This window comes from Garra rufa, chromosome 3 (assembly GCF_049309525.1).
Source record: "Garra rufa chromosome 3, GarRuf1.0, whole genome shotgun sequence".
In the NCBI taxonomy this organism is placed as follows: domain Eukaryota; kingdom Metazoa; phylum Chordata; class Actinopteri; order Cypriniformes; family Cyprinidae; genus Garra; species Garra rufa.
Genome location: NC_133363.1, coordinates 14,161,168 through 14,178,404, shown reverse-complemented (window position 1 = coordinate 14,178,404; position 17,237 = coordinate 14,161,168). Strand labels below are relative to the sequence as shown.

Here is a 17,237-nt window from a genome sequence, read left to right as displayed (position 1 = left end):
TAATTGAGCTGATGTGCTATCACAGGCATTCTGTTGGTAACAGTCACATTATTTAAACTAATTTTGAACCAATGACAATGAGATACAGTGTGTTACTTTACATTATTAATTTGCTCTGAACCTATCATTGTGATAGTTGTATTCATTATTGCCTTTGCTTTTTGGCCAGGCTCAACCAATGAGTGCTGATGTAGTGAGGAAAAATTTGGGTAATAAAGCCACATTCAGCCCTATAGTCACTCTGGAACCACGGAGGAGGAAATTCCATAAACCCATAACCATGACCATCCCTGTCCCGAAGAGCTCTGCTGACCCAGTCCTTGGTGGCTTTGGAGGTGGAGATACTCCTACATTACGTTTGCTATGCAGCATCACAGGTGAGAAAGTACATAAGAATTTGCACACAAAAAAGAAGTCTTATAAAAAAAATTACATGATAAATTTATAAATAAATTAGGGCCGGGACTTTAACGCGTTAATTTAGATTAATTAATTACACAAAAATAACGCGTTAATTTTTTTTAACGCATTTTAATCGCACTTAATTTTGCACCGCGGAACGTTTATCACTGGATGAGTTTCAGTGGCGGACCAATTATACTGGAGCACCAACTAACAGAATGCGCATATCACCGCAGGACATTGAGCCTCAAGTATCACCTCAATGCTTTTACAGAAGGTCTACCTACCTATAGGGTACCTGAATTTCTGAAATGAATGCTAGTATATTTCTAAATATCCCAGTGTTTCCCGTACCATCATCTCAGGGGGGCGCGTTTACAATGTCTCCTCCAAGAAAACGGACTGGATCGCGGACTCCATTCATAAAAACCGAATTTACTATAGCGCGGTATGCCACGTAAATTCGTCGATTTTTGGATTGATAAATCAAAAGTTGGTCTGTCACTTAATTCAAATCGCCATATGGACTAGTGTCTGAAAACTGAAATGCAAAAAGACCGTTTTAATATGAATCCTGCACTGTTTGCCTCTGTATGTTAGAATGGCAGAGACGCGTTTTTTTATACTGCACGCGTGATGCTCCCGTTAATTTTTGGCATTTGTATCTCACATGAACAGATCTCAATCTCCAAAGCTACTGTCAGTGTCATTTTTAACGTTTCATTTGAGAAAACTAGCATCATATCATACTTTACACACGGCAACCTGTCAAAATAAAAGTACGGTTTAACATGAAACAGAGCAATATTCCTATTTAAATAGACAAAAAAACAATATGATAAAAAATAAATATAACAACAAGATTAACCACTTAATTGTAGAAAAAAATACTATGATTATTATTATGTATTGATTTTAACAGAAAACCTCTGTTTGTTTGCCAAAAATTAAAAAGGTTTATTTTTCATTTGATTAAAAATAAATAAATGTTTATGCTTTCATTTGATTATGAGAAAAATTAAAACACAATAATTTATTTAAAAAAAAATAGCAAAAGATTGTAAAGCCCTATTGTTCAAAATGTTAAAATAGAGAGTTTTGGATTTATTTTTTAACTGAAATAAATGTTTTCGTTATGGGAAACGCTGTATCCTATTGCTACAGTTAATGGCAATATTGCACTGGTCTGTTGGACTTGGTTGAACAAAAATAAACAATATTTTGTTGCTTCAGTTTATGTATTCAGTCATTATTCAATGGTTACTAAAAATCCATATGAAAAAACTTACTTCTCACTGTTCTCAGGTCAAATATTTATATGCGATTAAAATGCGATTAATTTCGATTAATTAATTACAAAGCCTCTGATTAATTAGATTAATTTTTTTAATCGAGTCCCGGCCCTAAAATAAATATAAGAAGACAAAAATGAGTCCAATAAAACAAAGAAACCATAAAACCATAAAAAATATTTTGAAAACACCAAAAATATTGTTGATAAATGTAAAAACATTAGAATTTTGTAACCAAAGTGATTTTTACATATTTAGGTGGGACGACTCCTGCTCAATGGGAGGATATCACTGGGACTACACCATTAACATTCACCAATGACTGTGTGTCATTCACCACCAATGTGTCTGCCAGGTATTTTCTCTGTTGATGTTAAATTCATATTGTGAATGACAAATTTTCCCATTTTAATGGCCAATCTTTGCCCACAATAAATAAATAAATATATCCCATATTTTCTTCATCAGATTTTGGCTTATAGACTGCAGACAGATGCAGGAGTCGGTGAACTTCGCCACTCAGGTGTATCGTGAGATCATCTGTGTACCTTACATGGCCAAATTTGTCATCTTTGCCAAAACACATGACCCTATTGAGGCTCGATTGCGCTGTTTCTGTATGACTGATGATAAAATGGACAAAACTTTGGAGCAGCAAGAGAACTTCACAGAAGTGGCACGTAGCAGAGATGTGGAGGTGAGTGTTGGCTATTGCTATACAGGATTCCTGTAATAATCTTCAATACATCCAAGTCAGATATTTCTCAGTATTGTATTTTCTAAACCAGGGCTGCCCAGCCATTTTCCTGGAGATCTAACATCCTACAAGGTTCAGCTTCAACCCTAAACAAACACAACTGAACCAGCTAATTAATCTTTTAGGTAGCACTAATTACTATAAAAAACTATAATTACAGACAGCTGTGTTGGAGCAGGGCTGAAACTAAAGTCTGCAGGTAGGTAGATCTCCAGAAACAGGGTTGGGCACCCCTGGTCTAAACCAATGCTACAACTGATCAAATATATTGTCTAGCAATCAGTTGAACTGGCTATAATCAACTCTGAAAGGATATTACTTTTGTTGGCCAACAAGAATAATAGCACAGTGAAATCACAATTTATTAGTAATGTAACAATACTAAAGGCCATTGCACACTGAGTACGAAATGTTTGCATGTTAAAAAATAAATACGACCTCACATTATGTCAGTCGAGTTTACACACTTTCTCCGAAACTTTTGTCCGTCATAATGCCGATTTTTGGCATTTTCACATCCGTAACAAGCATTTTGATAGGAAAGGATGACGAACATGAGAAAATCGGACTTTCTGACTTTTTCGGACAAAGGAAAACATGGCTATTTAGAGACTAGAAAAGTGAATCCCAAGTTTCATACATGCTATTTCACAGACCTAACCTGAACAAACCATCGATTAGTAATTGAGTCAGAAACTAAGGCTTTGGGTCGAAACTTAACTTAGACTAGACTAGCTAGATGACTTAGATTGTCATGCTGCTGTCATGCAGTGTCTGCAACTCTTCTGGTTAATCAACCTCCAAAGGGGTTCATAGACTGTCTTTAGTTTAGGGTGTAACTATGTAACTTTGTTCTCCTCCCCTCACATTAATTAACATGTTATCTCAGTCACATAGTTACTAATTTCCCTCTTGCAGTGTATAATTTAGTAATGATTACTATGATAAGAATATGATACATTATACACAAAATTGATTACCATCAACATATAGGAAATTATTTAACCTTCACACACACAACTCTGTATAGCTAACTTAGTGAGGACATACATTGACACAATGCAGTCTCTAGCTCCTTACCCTAAACCTACCCATCAGAACTAAGTGCCTCACCCAAACCCTTACTCTAAGCCTAACCTTTACCCATTGTGACAAGTCGGCTGCCTCCCCCCTTATTATCATCACCACCCCGTCCCCTATTCGCCGCCCTTCTCCAGGCTCCCGACGGGAGTGGGTGTGTATGGGAGAGGAGGGGCGTGGAAACATCCCGGGCTGGCGGCGTGTGATGAGGAGCACCTGAATGGAATGAAGCCTCATCACCGCCGCTGTTTAAATGCCGAGCGCGCCTCTCCTCAGGAGACCGGTCTCTCCCCCGTGCATGCACACTGGTGTCCTTGTGGGTCCAGGAAGGGTGCGTAGAGGGAACCTGCGCCGCCGTAGGACGAGCTGCCGGATGAGGACTGCACCCGTTACGGCTGACGGGCCAGGATGCCGGGCCGTTTCATTCCCCAGAAGTGCCGCGTAGGCGGAGGAGGAAGATGCCACTGAGGAAGCCGCCACCCCTCGCGCCCAGGACCTGAGCGGGGAGCGCGTGCGGCCGCCGGACTCTGCCCCTTGCCTGGACCCTTCCCTACTGAACACTGCCCCTCCTTCACGGAACCCCCAGCACTCGAGGACACCAGATCCCCTGTTTATTTTGGACATTTTTAACCCCTTGGACACTTGTTTATTTTCTGTTTAATAAAAGCCTCTCCGAGGCCTGACGCCACCCCCACTGTGTCTGTCGTTTGCTCCTCGCGCCACAGTGGTGGAGAATGCGGGCAAGGCGGGGCTTAGACAGTGCAGTGGGCAACACTTGATGACGTCATCCCCTCTCGCTCACAAAAGTTCATGAAAACCCGGACGGGGACGGAGAAATGACGGAGACAGCCTCCCAGCCGCAAAAGGGGTAAGTGATGTTTCAGTTAGTCACTTATCCTGCGGTTGGTTGAGGCTGTCGACTAAATGCCGGTTTTTCTGTCCCTGTTCCGGTGCGCTGCGAGAGGGAGTGTTGCCTTGGAGAGGAATCCCCGCCCACTCCGACTGCTGGAGCCTGGATGAGGAAGGTAGCACTCCTGCGTGGGCGGCGATCAGATGACGGGGATGTCTCTTTGGGGGGGGGAGGGGTGGTGACGAGTCGGCTGCCTCCCCCCTAATTATCATCACCACCCCGTCCCTTATTCGCCGCCCTTCTCCAGGCTCCCGACGGGAGTGGGTGTGTATGGTAGAGGAGGGGCGCGGAAACATCCAGGGGCTGGCGGCGTGTGATGACGAGCACCTGAATGGATTGAAGCCTCATCACCGCCGCTGTTTAAATGCCGAGCGCGCCTCTCCTCAGGAGACCGGTCTCTCCCCCGTGCATGCACGCTGGTGTCCTCGTGGGTCCAGGAAGGGTGCGTACAGGGAACCTGCACCGCCGTAGGACGAGCTGCCCCGTTACGGCTGACGGGCCAGGATGCCGGGCCGTTTCATCCCCCAGAAGTGTAGGCGGAGGAGGAAGATGCCGCTGAGGAAGCCGCCACCCCTCGCGCCCCGGACCTGAGCGGGGAGCGCGTGCGGCCACCGGACTCCGCCCCTTGCCTGGACCCTTCCCTACTGAACACTGCCCCTCCTTCACGGAACCCCCAGCACTTGAGGACACCAGATCCCCTGTTTATTTTGGACATTTTTAACCCCTTGGACACTTGTTTACTTTCATTTTCTGTTTAATAAAAGCCTCTCCGAGGCCTGACGCCACCCCCACTGTGTCTGTCGTTTGCTCCTCGCGCCACGCCATTTATAACCAGATCCATAAAACCAAGTCTTGACCCTCAAACAGGCCTTTAAAGGAGTCTCAGAAAGTGAGGACTGGCATCACTTTACAAAACTGTCTTTCTAAAACTCAAACCGGCCCTCACAAAGCTAGCTATACAAGTGCAACTACACACACATGTGTTTGAATGGGTTTTTAACATAGAGACTGTTAGTAATTTTTGTGTTTTCCCAAAACCAGTTATGTAATAGATTTTGTGCTGGTTCTGTTGCATTTTAGGTATTAGAAGGAAAACCAATCTATGTAGACTGTTTTGGAAACCTGGTTCCTCTAACAAAAAGTGGCCAGCATCATGTCTTCAGCTTCTATGCCTTTAAAGAGAATCGACTGGCTCTTTTTATCAAAGTAAGTCAACTATGAGGCCTTCTAAAGAATTAGATCAAACCGGCCCTCACAAAGCTAGCTATACAAGTGCAACTACACACACATGTGTTTGAATGGGTTTTTAACATAGAGACTGTTAGTAATTTTTGTGTTTTCCCAAAACCAGTTATGTAATAGATTTTGTGCTGGTTCTGTTGCATTTTAGGTATTAGAAGGAAAACCAATCTATGTAGACTGTTTTGGAAACCTGGTTCCTCTAACAAAAAGTGGCCAGCATCATGTCTTCAGCTTCTATGCCTTTAAAGAGAATCGACTGGCTCTTTTTATCAAAGTAAGTCAACTATGAGGCCTTCTAAAGAATTAGAATTGGATCCATACACTGGTTTAACTGCAAACTTGGTGAATCACTTGTAGATACGAGACAACACTCAAGAGCCTTGTGGACGTTTGTCCTTCACAAAAGAGCCGAGATCTTATAGGACTTTGACTCATAGTGCAGTATGCAACTTAAACATCACCCTGCCAGCTTACTCTAAGGTAAGTGGATGCATTATGCTATTACTGACATTACAGAGCTGCAAAATGCACTGTCCAGTGAAATGTCATGTCCATTTATTTTGTTTGTTTTGTCAGCTTTTATTGCGGATTTGCATGAATTTCGTTCATTCTGTTGCCGTTTTATGATTGTTTCAGACCACAATATCTACATAGTTTTATATACATTTTAACTTGTAGCTTTATCAAACATAGTTGATGCACCACAAAATTTAATTAATCTATTGCACGACTCATTTGGAAGGCCTCGTCATTAGAGCTATATTTTCCTTTTATTTCATTATTACCTTATTTAATATTACAATGTATTGGGGTTAAACTGATAAATGCTTTTATGCATTTCTGTTGCACCTAACCCCTGTCACACCACACTTCACTGGCTGGCCTCAGACATGTTCTGTTGCTGTGATAACTGCTTTGCCTGCTCTCTCTGTCCCCTTCTGTCTTCCTTGTACCTCTGTCCTTTCTATCTTCGGGTGCACTCTTCCTCTTTTGCTGCTTTTTGCTCCTCAAAGGAATCAGATTCAGAACAAGAACCTGATGAGGAGGTAACTGCAATTTTGCACTTTAATTAACCAAATGTCCTTTGCTTTTCTCCATTACCTCAGTTCAAAACCCTGTCTAGTCCTGCTGGCTTTAATTATTATTAGTAGCACTAGTAGCCCTTACGCAACAAAAATATATTGCAATATACTAGAATTTATATTTACATATATATATATACAATGCCTCTTCCGATATATAATTTCATATAATGTGGGATATATTTCAATATACATAATAATATATTAAATAGTATAATAATATGTATTTATTCAATATATGAAAACGGCAATAATTGCAGTATTGTAAAATATATTGCAATATATTACAATATATATTTACATATATATATACAATGCCTCTTCCAATATATAATTTCATATAATGTGGGATATATTTCAATATACATAATAATATATTAAATAGTATAATAATATGTATTTATTCAATATATGAAAACGGCAATAATTGCAGTATTGTAAAATATATTGCAATATATTACAATATATATTTACATATATATATATATACAATGCCTCTTCCAATATATAATTTCATATAATGTGGGATATATTTCAATATACATAATAATATATTAAATAGTATAATAATATGTATTTATTCAATATATGAAAACGGCAATTATTGCAGTATTGTAAAATATATTGCAATATATTACAATATATATTTACATATATATATATATACAATGCCTCTTCCAATATATAATTTCATATAATGTGGGATATATTTCAATATACATAATAATATATTAAATAGTATAATAATATGTATTTATTCAATATATGAAAACGGCAATAATTGCAGTACTGTAAAATATATTGCAATATATTACAATATATTATTATATAATATAGCATATGATATATCACTATGTAAATTTCACAATATATGAAGATATACAACAATATATTGTCACGTAATATATTGAGAAATATATTTTTGTTGCGTAAGGGAGTATTGTGTAAGTGCACAGAGATAAGCTATATCAGCAGTAGAACAGTAATAGTGAGAAAATGTTTTAAAACCCTTAGAATCTCATGAATGGCTCCTTAAATGTCTTTTTGTTTGCTTGTTTTATTAGCCATTCATGCATACAATACAGATCATTCCAAAGGGTTTATACACATTTTCTCTGTCCAGCTGTGATAGATGTAATGTCAGCATCCAGACAGCTTATGTGGTGTCAAATAGTATGAAATTAGAAAGTAAATTGGCAGTTTTAAGCTAAAACTATGTCTATGTCTGTTAATGCATAGCATGTATACAACTGACTATTCTTCACCTGTTTTTCTTTACAGACAAGCCGAACACTTGAGAAATGTAAGATGTCTAGTTTAATTAAAATATGTTGCCTTGCACTAGACACCTTTTCACTTAACTTACTGACTGAGAATGTCACCACTTTAAAATAAGTTGCAATGCATGATATTAACATGTGTAAAATAGTCTGAGTGAGTTAACTATTGCCTGTTGTTTAACACTTTTCTCAGTTAAATTAATGCTAATGTAAACTTACTTCAGGGTCATGATTCTCACGTCTTTTACATTCCTTTGTACATCACAACAAAAATGACTATTAAGTTATACACATATGGGTCTATATAAAATGGGTTCATTTTGCTATTGAAAATGCCATTTTTAACAGTAAATTTCTATAAGACTTTAAAGGTACGCTATTTAACTTTTTGTTCAAAATTTACGAACTTAGTATGAGCGAGTACATTTTGAATCCATCTACCAAAACGTGTTTTTGTGTTAGTTCCCTGCTGAAAAAACCAGCATATGCTGGTTTTTTCAGCATTTGAAACACTAAGGTACGCCTATAATAAGTGTTTATATTGGGACTATTTTAGCCCGAACGGAACACCATTGTAAAATAGCCCAGTACGCAAAGTAGCTACAGCTACAATGTTCTGTCACAAGATGCATTTATTTTGTTCAAATGTTTAGGTGTTTTGCACCCATTCTATAATGCCCATACCACTCAACATTTCACTCTCATTAGACCAGTGGTTTTAAATGAATAGTTCCCCTAAAAATGAAATTTCTTAAAAAAATGTCTCACCCTCATGCTATGTCATCCAAGATGTAGATGAGTTTGCTATTTCATCGGAAATGATTTGGAGATATTTAGCATTATATTACTACTTACCAATGCATTCTTTGTAGAATTCAAACAGTTGGTAAAAACATCACAATAATCCACAATTAATCCACACAACTCCATTAGTCCATTAGTTATTGTCATATGAAGTAAAAAAATGCATGTAAGAATCAAATTAATCATTAAAGGATTTTAACTTTAAACCATTGCTTCTGGTCAAAATATGAGCCCATAGTCCATAATAACACTTCCTCCAGTGAAAATGCTCATCCACTGTTGTCCTCTCATATCAAAATTCAAAGACATATATTTGTTTAGAATTGTTTCAGACTGTTTTTTGCTTGTAAAATGTGCTTGATCTGTGCATATTTCTCTTCTGACTTAGACGAGATGTCTTTTTCACTAGAGAAAGCAATATTATGAATAGAGGTGGTTAAAAACGTTTCAAGTCAAAATCGTCTTATAATTAATTGACTTTGTTTATTACAAACATGCAGATATTCACTTCACAAGACATTTATTGATGAACTGGAGTAGTGTGGATTATTTGCAGATTGTTTTTCATTTTTATTGAATTATTCATTTAAATCCCGGTCCTGGGGACCCATTGCTCTACACATTTTGTATGTCTCTCTTATCTTACACAGTTCAGTTCAGCTCTCTGCTAGAAAGCTCATGATCTAAATCTAGTGTGTTGAATAAGAGAAATAAAAATGTGCAGAGCTGTGGTTCCCTAGGACCAGGAATGAAAACCACTGCTTTAGGTGATACAGCAAGTCTATTTTAGTGATATTAGTGAGTGTTGCCTTCTTTTTTCATGTTAGTTTTATTCTAATCAGTTTATGAATCATGAAAGAAAGAAAAGGTTTTTTTAATAATTACTTTGTGCTCAATGTGAATTTCATTCATACTGTGGTGATGTTTATGTTTTCAACTGTTTTAGAGCCCTATCCCCTTCTTCACACAATAACAATCTGCAAAGCAAATTATGATTTTCATCCAAAGCTGTTTGATTCTCCCTCTTTAGTACCTTAATTTTTGTTTTTAAAAAGCCAGCCTAGCAAGACTATTCCCTCTCTTTTTATATTGTGGGAATGTAAAAAAAAAAAAAAAAAACTAAAGTGAGCTCATGTTGTAAACCTGTGTTTAAACTAGTCATTGCCCGATTAGTTTTTTATTTGTTTATTTATTTATGTTGTAGATATGTGGCTTAATCAGTTGGATATTAACATTGTATAGTTTGCTTACTATTGCTTTAGAGAGTATCAAATCACCACACTATGTAATGTTACCTATAAGTATAGTACATACATTAGGTTAATGATCAGGTGTAAGAATCCAGATCTATTACTACATGAAATTTAGCGCACAGTAACGTGTCAGTTTACTAAGGAAATAACTGCTTATAAAGTATTTTGAATTCTGTCTTGTGTGTGAGTAATTTATTTAGTAATGCTCTTTGTTTAACACTTTTCATCATTGACACTACTAATATTACAAATAATTTCACTTTCAGTTATGATTTAAAAAACATTCTGCATATGTTGTTTTCTAAATGCCTTTATTTCAACTTTCTCAAACACACATTTGTTTTTGATGTAATTCCATTTTAGTTGCATATCACTGGCTTTCTTAAAAATATATGTTTTATTAGTTTAGTTTTATTAAGTTCACTCTTGAATTCTCAGAATTCTCTCTTCTTTCTCTCTTTTTTTCTTCTGTAGACATGAGTTATACCTGAGCAATGTCCACTTTGTGTCACTGTTTTTTCGTATTTCCCAGTGTTTGGGTTGGCTTATTTTCGTCTTCCTTTTTAATTATCATGTTAGTTTGTCTTTTTTGTTTGTGTGTGAGTGTGCTGTTGAACCAATTGTGAATAAGCAAGTTTCCTGCTTATTCTTTTGTCGTCTTTTAAGATTTGGTTAGTATTTGCTTTGCAGTTGTTATTTTCCCATAAGTCCAGTAGACCCTCCACTCATTATCCCACAGTCCACTTAGCTTTTTGTCATCTTGATGCGTTCTGGTCCTTGAAACTTGACCTACTTGAATTTATCCCTTACCTCTTTTTCCAATCTCTGTCCCTTTAATTTAAATTTTGGTTAATTTGCTCCTTAAATGTCATCCAAATGGAAGATGATGAAGACACTGAAACAACTGAAACATCATTCCTGAAAACACAATTGATCCGAGACTCCCCTGCCCTTGCAAGTCCAGATTTACTCTCTGAAGTGTCAGAGATGAAACAAGACCTTATCAAAATGACTGCTATTCTGACCACTGATTCCTCAGAGAAAGCGGGCCCCATGCAAGGGGATTATTTAGATAAGGGGGTGGAGGAGGTGTCAGCAGAGCCTTTTGAGATAATGGAAAAAGTCAAAGAGGATTTGGAGAAAGTTAGTGAAATTCTAAGAAGTGGAACATGTGACAATGAAGAGTCTGCAAAAACAGACAGTCGTCCATACAGGAAGGATGAGGGGTGGGTCCTCCTAACAGAAAGTGAAATCGAAGAGGCCAAAATGATGGCTGCTTTTGAATCTCAAGAATCACTTCTAAAGGAAGTTCGAGTCAACAGAGGATCACAGAGACCAAAGGGTGCTAGGGACAGGCCTGGCATAGCCAGTGGTGAAGTGAAGGAATACTTGTTGGATGCACCTGAAACATCTAGGCCTGCTTCCCAAGATTCTCCATCACAGCAAAGGTTCACTGAGGTTGTTCTGCGCAGAGGTGGTCGAAAAATAGTCCCTACAGTGGCAAAAGACACTAAGGTCCACACAACAGAAGTAAAAAAGCCAGTCAGAAGGAAAGGGCCTCAAGGACACACAGATGAAACCCAGTCCTTTACCACAAAAGAAAGTAAAAGCACCTGGAAGTCTTCAGAAGGGGATGCCTTTTTACCTGTCCCTTTTGATCACAGAGACCAAAAAAAGTCTCCTGTATCACCTGTAGTTGAGGAGACACCAATCGGTTCCATTAAAGAAAAAGTAAAGGCTCTTCAAAAGAAAGTAGAGGAAGAACAAAAAGGTCAGAAAAAACAGACAGGCCAAAAACCTCAATTTAAAGCAACAGAAACCAAAGCATCTTCTGTTGTCAAAGATCAGAAAACATCAGGCCTGAAAAAACAGACTTCTTCACCCCAGAAACAGTCTGGTTCTAAGCCACCAAGCTCTGAGCCTGGGAAACTAGAAGAAACCATGTCTGTAAGAGAACTAATGAGAGCATTTCAAACTGGCCAAGACCCCTCAAAAAGAAAATCTGGGCTCTTTGAACACAAAGGGCCTTCCAAAACAGAATCCACAACAGTGAGTAAACCAGAGGCTACCCTCACAAAGTCACAATGTCTTCCCCAAGGAACCTCACATCAGGAAGTGTCTCTTGATGTTTTAAAGCCTGAAGATCACCAAAAAGAAAAAGATGTCAAAACCTCTGAAGACATTGAAGATAAAACAGCAAGCCAAAAGAGTCGTCAACATTCACAGGAAATGAGTGATGAGGCTGTGCTTTCTGGAATAGAATCAGTAGGTCTTTTTGTTCACTCAAGCATGACAACAACAATTCCTCAAAATTTGTCAGAGCAGCGCAGAGATCTTTTGCCTGATAATGGTACAGAGAACAGTGTGTTTGATGACAGCTCTGACAGCGTCAAGCATGAAGCACTGGTGGACTCGCCCAGTGCCAGCCTTGCTGAAGTGGAAGCCCCATTGAGTTCTGAGGAAAGTTACAAACATGAGGGCATGGCTGAGACTCCAGAAACAAGCCCTGAGAGCCTCCCATTATCACCGAAAAAACCAGCTCAGTCTATACTTGCAAAGACTTCGAAATCAGTAGCAGTCGCACCTGAAGTAAAGACAAGTAAAGTATCTGTTTCCTTTTCTACTGAGATGAAGACAACTAATAAACAGGAATCTGAAGCTACAGTTCAGCATCCAGCATTGAGCAAATCGGTGGATGAACCAACAAAAAGTGAGTCTATGTCTATTCCTCATGGGAATAGGGGGGTGAACTTTGAGGGTGAACAAACCTCTGTTGATAAGGACGTTGTTTCTGTGTCACCCAAACCATCTAAATCTCGAAAACTGACAAAAAGAACATCTGAAACACTAGAGAGTTTTTTGAGCGATGAGGAATCCTTTGATGGTCAACCAATACCAACCTCTGCTGACTCCCTGGCCTCAAGGGCAGCTACACAGGATCATGGTGGTTTAGTGCTACCTCTTAGACACCAAGATTCAGAGACCCTTAGTCCAGTAGCTGATGACTCTTTTACCATTAGCCACAAGGACTCTTTAGAGGGTAGTCCCTTGATGGAAGACAATTCTTCCCATAAAACCCCAGACTCTATTGAGCCTAGTCCAACAAAAGAATCCCCATGTCGTGACTCTTTAGAAAGCAGCCCCGTAGAGATGAAAACCAACCTGGCTTTTCCACCTACAGTAGAACAACCCAGTGTGACCACAGGGCCCCTGACATCCTCCAAAGCCCCTGAAATCCCCCCAGACAGTTTGCGTAGTAGAATGCTCAAAGAAAAGGAGGGTAATGCCGACGATGACAGTTGTGAGCAGACATCCCTGATGACAAGTTCGGGTAAGAGTCCTCTCTCACCTGACACACCAAGTTCTGAAGAGGTAAGTTATGAGGTCAATCCCAAAACCCCAGACCCCATGGTCCTGATTGTTCCCTTTAAGGCATCAGTAATCCCAGAGGAGACAGTAGAAGATGATCAGTTGAAGTGTGGCCTGACACAGAGGAAAATTACTCCAGAGGAAGAGATGTTTAAAATGGCTGCCAAAATAAAAACATTTGATGAAATGGAACAAGATGCAAAAGACAAAAAGGACAATAGAAAAGATAGTGAATCCTGTCAGACCTTGGTAGCGTCTGATGCAGGAGATGACAGCTTCAAACTGTTTGGGCTTGCATCCAAACATGAAGCATCCTCTCTGGATGATGTTGGGTTTAGTGAACTCAAACAAGCCTCAGAGATAGCATGGTCTGTTGAACCGATCATTAAAGTACAACCTCCCTCTCCTTTTCCAGCAGGTATTCATAAGAGCCCCCAAACACCTGACGACATTCAACAGACCATGGCCCACAGTGCAGCATCTTCAGCTGAATCAGCAATGAGGAGACCTCAGTCTGTCTCAGAAAAGCATACCATAAAACCACAACTTCAAGAATCTCATAGTGAGAAATTTAAGGACAAAGATTATATTGATTCAGAGTTGGCACAGCTGAACCAAACTACCTCTAGCAGCAAAAATCTGATTGCAAATATAACTGATGAACAAAAAGAGCAAAGCTTAAAAATATCAAAAGGTAATCAAGAAATTTACAGTCATGAACAACAGACGGATGCAGCTAATTACCAAAATATTGATTACAAATCACATAGTCAGGAAGAGTGTAATGTAACAGATGAGATTAAAGGGGATTATATGAGGCATGCAGGGACATCGTATGTTGATATTTGTAGTGGGAGCTTAGATATTGATTCTATTCCAATTATTATTGGGCAAACAAAAGAAACATTTAAACCAGAAATATGTATTTATGATGACACAGAGGAAGATGATGCTGAGGAGGAACCTCCTAAGACTGAATCTAGAGGCGTAACAGCAAAAGCAGAGACAGACACCTGGAATTCAATCCGAGAAGATGATGATGCATTTGCAGCAAGAGTCAAAGAAGAAGAGCAAAAGATTTTGGGTCTGGCTGTAGATCGGCATTCCCAAGGGGCGACTCCAGACACAACACCAGCAAGGACACCCACTGAGGAGGGTACGCCGACAAGTGAACAAAATCCTTTTCTTTTCCAAGAAGGAAAACTTTTTGAGATGACAAGAAGTGGTGCGATAGACATGACAAAAAGGAGTTATGAGGAGGAAGGGTTTGCATTTTACCAAATAGAGCAACCCATTGTAGAGGGCATAGCTGAAGAAGCAGGGAATGAACCTGTTAACGCTAATGATCCTGAGAATGAGATTGGTTGTAACCTCTCTTTGCAAATAAAAACCAAGGAGGATGAAGACCTCCTTAAAGAGGCTGCAGATTTATCTGTACATTCTGCACATACAAAGTCGGATTTTTCAAAGTCTAAGCCCCCCATCAAATTGGATGTTTCAGCCTCAACCAAAACATCAGAGAAGGAACAAACAATGATAGAGGTTAAATCAGACAAAGTTATGAGCGAGGAACATTTAGTATCTGATCCTGGTTCCTCTGACACTGTCATAACCAATGTCCAGACAGCAGTGTCAACAGTTACTAGATCAGTTCATTCCCAACAAGACCAAGAGTCCTCAGATTCCTCCCCAGAGGATCAGCACTCAGTAATAGAACAAACCAAAACCCTTGAAAAGACAGAATCCCAAATTAAACTTGTCTCTAAGAGTTACACTGGAGCATCTCTATCATCTACTACTAGAAAAGATATGTCCACCTCCAAAGAGGAAGAGAAACCAAAATCACGAATCCCAGTTAAGGCCAGCTCCCTCAGGTCTGAATCTGTAGAACTTGTCAAGGACAAGAAGTCGAAGTTGCCCATAAAACCTCAATCAAGGAGAAAATCTGAGACAGACACAGTCTCATCCATAGCCTCCAGTTTAACAAAGTCTTCCAAAGCCAAGAGCTTCTGTGAAAGTGATTCCACCAAGAAACCAACCAAAAAGGACCAGAATCGTCCAACAAGCACTGACCTATCCAGCACAACTAAGACACTTCCTTCAAGATTACCAGTCAGGGGAAAGCCTGGACAGCCAGTTCAAACTTCCACACCAGCTAAACAAAAAAAGGGTCGACCAACTGACACAAACAAACAGTCCATTGCATTTTTTGAAGAGATTAGTCAAGAGGCAGCTAAGGTAGTGGAGAGTTTGGCTCAGGCAGAGAAAGACAAACAGGAGGCTGCTGACTTGTCTGATGATGAAATCAGCACCGTCAATGCCTCAGTAATAGAGAGTGAACCTTTCATTGACATGCAAATGCCTTTCCCTGAGGATCCCTTGGTCATTAGGCCCCGATGGGACAACCCTGTTGAGACGCAGATGGAACGAATCCCTGCTGATAAAGTCCGAAGTCAAGGTATCCCCCATCTCTTGGGGCCCATTATCTCTTTCTCATCTGCCTCAGCACCTCAGTGATGAAAGTGCTGCTTCTCTGTCTTGTAACTAATGCTTCAACTCTTTGTGGTGCTTCTTTGATGTTTGGGCTATGTTTCTGACTGTCTCTTTTCCTTTTATCTGACTTAAATCTCAACATTAATATAAAACGTCTCTAGGTTACGTATGTATCCATGGTTCCCTGAGAAGGGAACGAGACACCCTAGGGGTCGCTATTGGGGAACGCCGAGAGCGTGACTCGTGTCTGAAGAATGCATATGAAAAAACTACATGAAATGGCCGGCGACAGCGTATGACGTCACCGCGGCACGACCGCTGCTGCTGGTGCGTCACTACCGGGCGTCACTGTATAAAGAGGCGCCGGTGTAAACACACATCCGCTTCAACGTCTGAAGCTTCTCGTCCAAAGCATGGCAAGAAAGTGTAGGGGACGCGGTGTCTCGTTCCCTTCTCAGGGAATCATGGTTACATGCGTAACCTAGAGACGTTCCCTTCCGAGGGAACTCTCACCACGTCCCCTAGGGGTTGCTATTGGGGAACGGTTATACCCACGCTTCCATGCTGAGGGGAGTGCATGCTATGACAGCCAGCACTAAGCATCAATTCTGAGAAGAATTGCCCCAATTATGATGTGGGGACGGCTGTCGGAACGTTTATCCCCCACGGCCAATGGCCTGAACTGTTACCCACTTACCTGGATGGGTCAAAGGACCCAGGGCACAGCTCAGGCTTGGAATCAAGTGATTCCTTCGGGAGAAACGGCTAAGTGTAAACTTAGACTTATTTAGAACAGGAACTGCCAATACTACCGAGTTTAGTTCCCTCGGTGAACTGACTCACAGATAGTGACTAGCAGACCTGTCCTAGGACAGAAACCGTTCTAGCAGGGGTTACCGTCAGGTAACACACCCTGGATAACAGATGGTCATAAGATATCTAAGGTGATATTGAGTGGAGTTGGACCCAGGGCGACCGGGGTTTTAAAACCAACTCAAGAATGGGAACGAAGGACCACGTAACCCATACCATATAGGATTTTAGAAAAGAACCCAGAAACTCGGTGGGAACTTACCACTTATGTGGATTTTAGAAAGTGCACAAGGATTGCGTGCGCACTTACCACTATTGTGGATTTCAGAAAGTGCCCAGGGTTTAGCGTGGGACACTTACCCTAGCAAACAGGATTTTAGAGACAGTGTTTTTCCCTTTTTAAGGGTTACACCGTTAAAGCTCCAGGCTTGTCAGATATGACAAGCATTTAGATAGGGGA

General features: G+C 39.9%; 1 protein-coding gene across 1 annotated transcript in view; it reads left to right on the top strand.

Moving 5' to 3' along the window:
* The window catches only part of LOC141331497 (uncharacterized), a 61,192-nt gene extending 50,610 nt beyond the window's left edge, over window positions 1-10,582 (top strand). Inside the window, exons 29-35 of the mRNA XM_073836557.1 lie at window positions 170-377; window positions 1,953-2,049; window positions 2,163-2,391; window positions 5,522-5,647; window positions 5,832-5,957; window positions 6,041-6,163; window positions 10,577-10,582. Coding sequence (XP_073692658.1) covers window positions 170-377; window positions 1,953-2,049; window positions 2,163-2,391; window positions 5,522-5,647; window positions 5,832-5,957; window positions 6,041-6,163; window positions 10,577-10,582 — 915 coding nt within the window. The remainder of the gene's footprint in view (window positions 1-169; window positions 378-1,952; window positions 2,050-2,162; window positions 2,392-5,521; window positions 5,648-5,831; window positions 5,958-6,040; window positions 6,164-10,576) is intronic.
* Window positions 10,583-17,237: the final 6,655 nt, after the last annotated feature.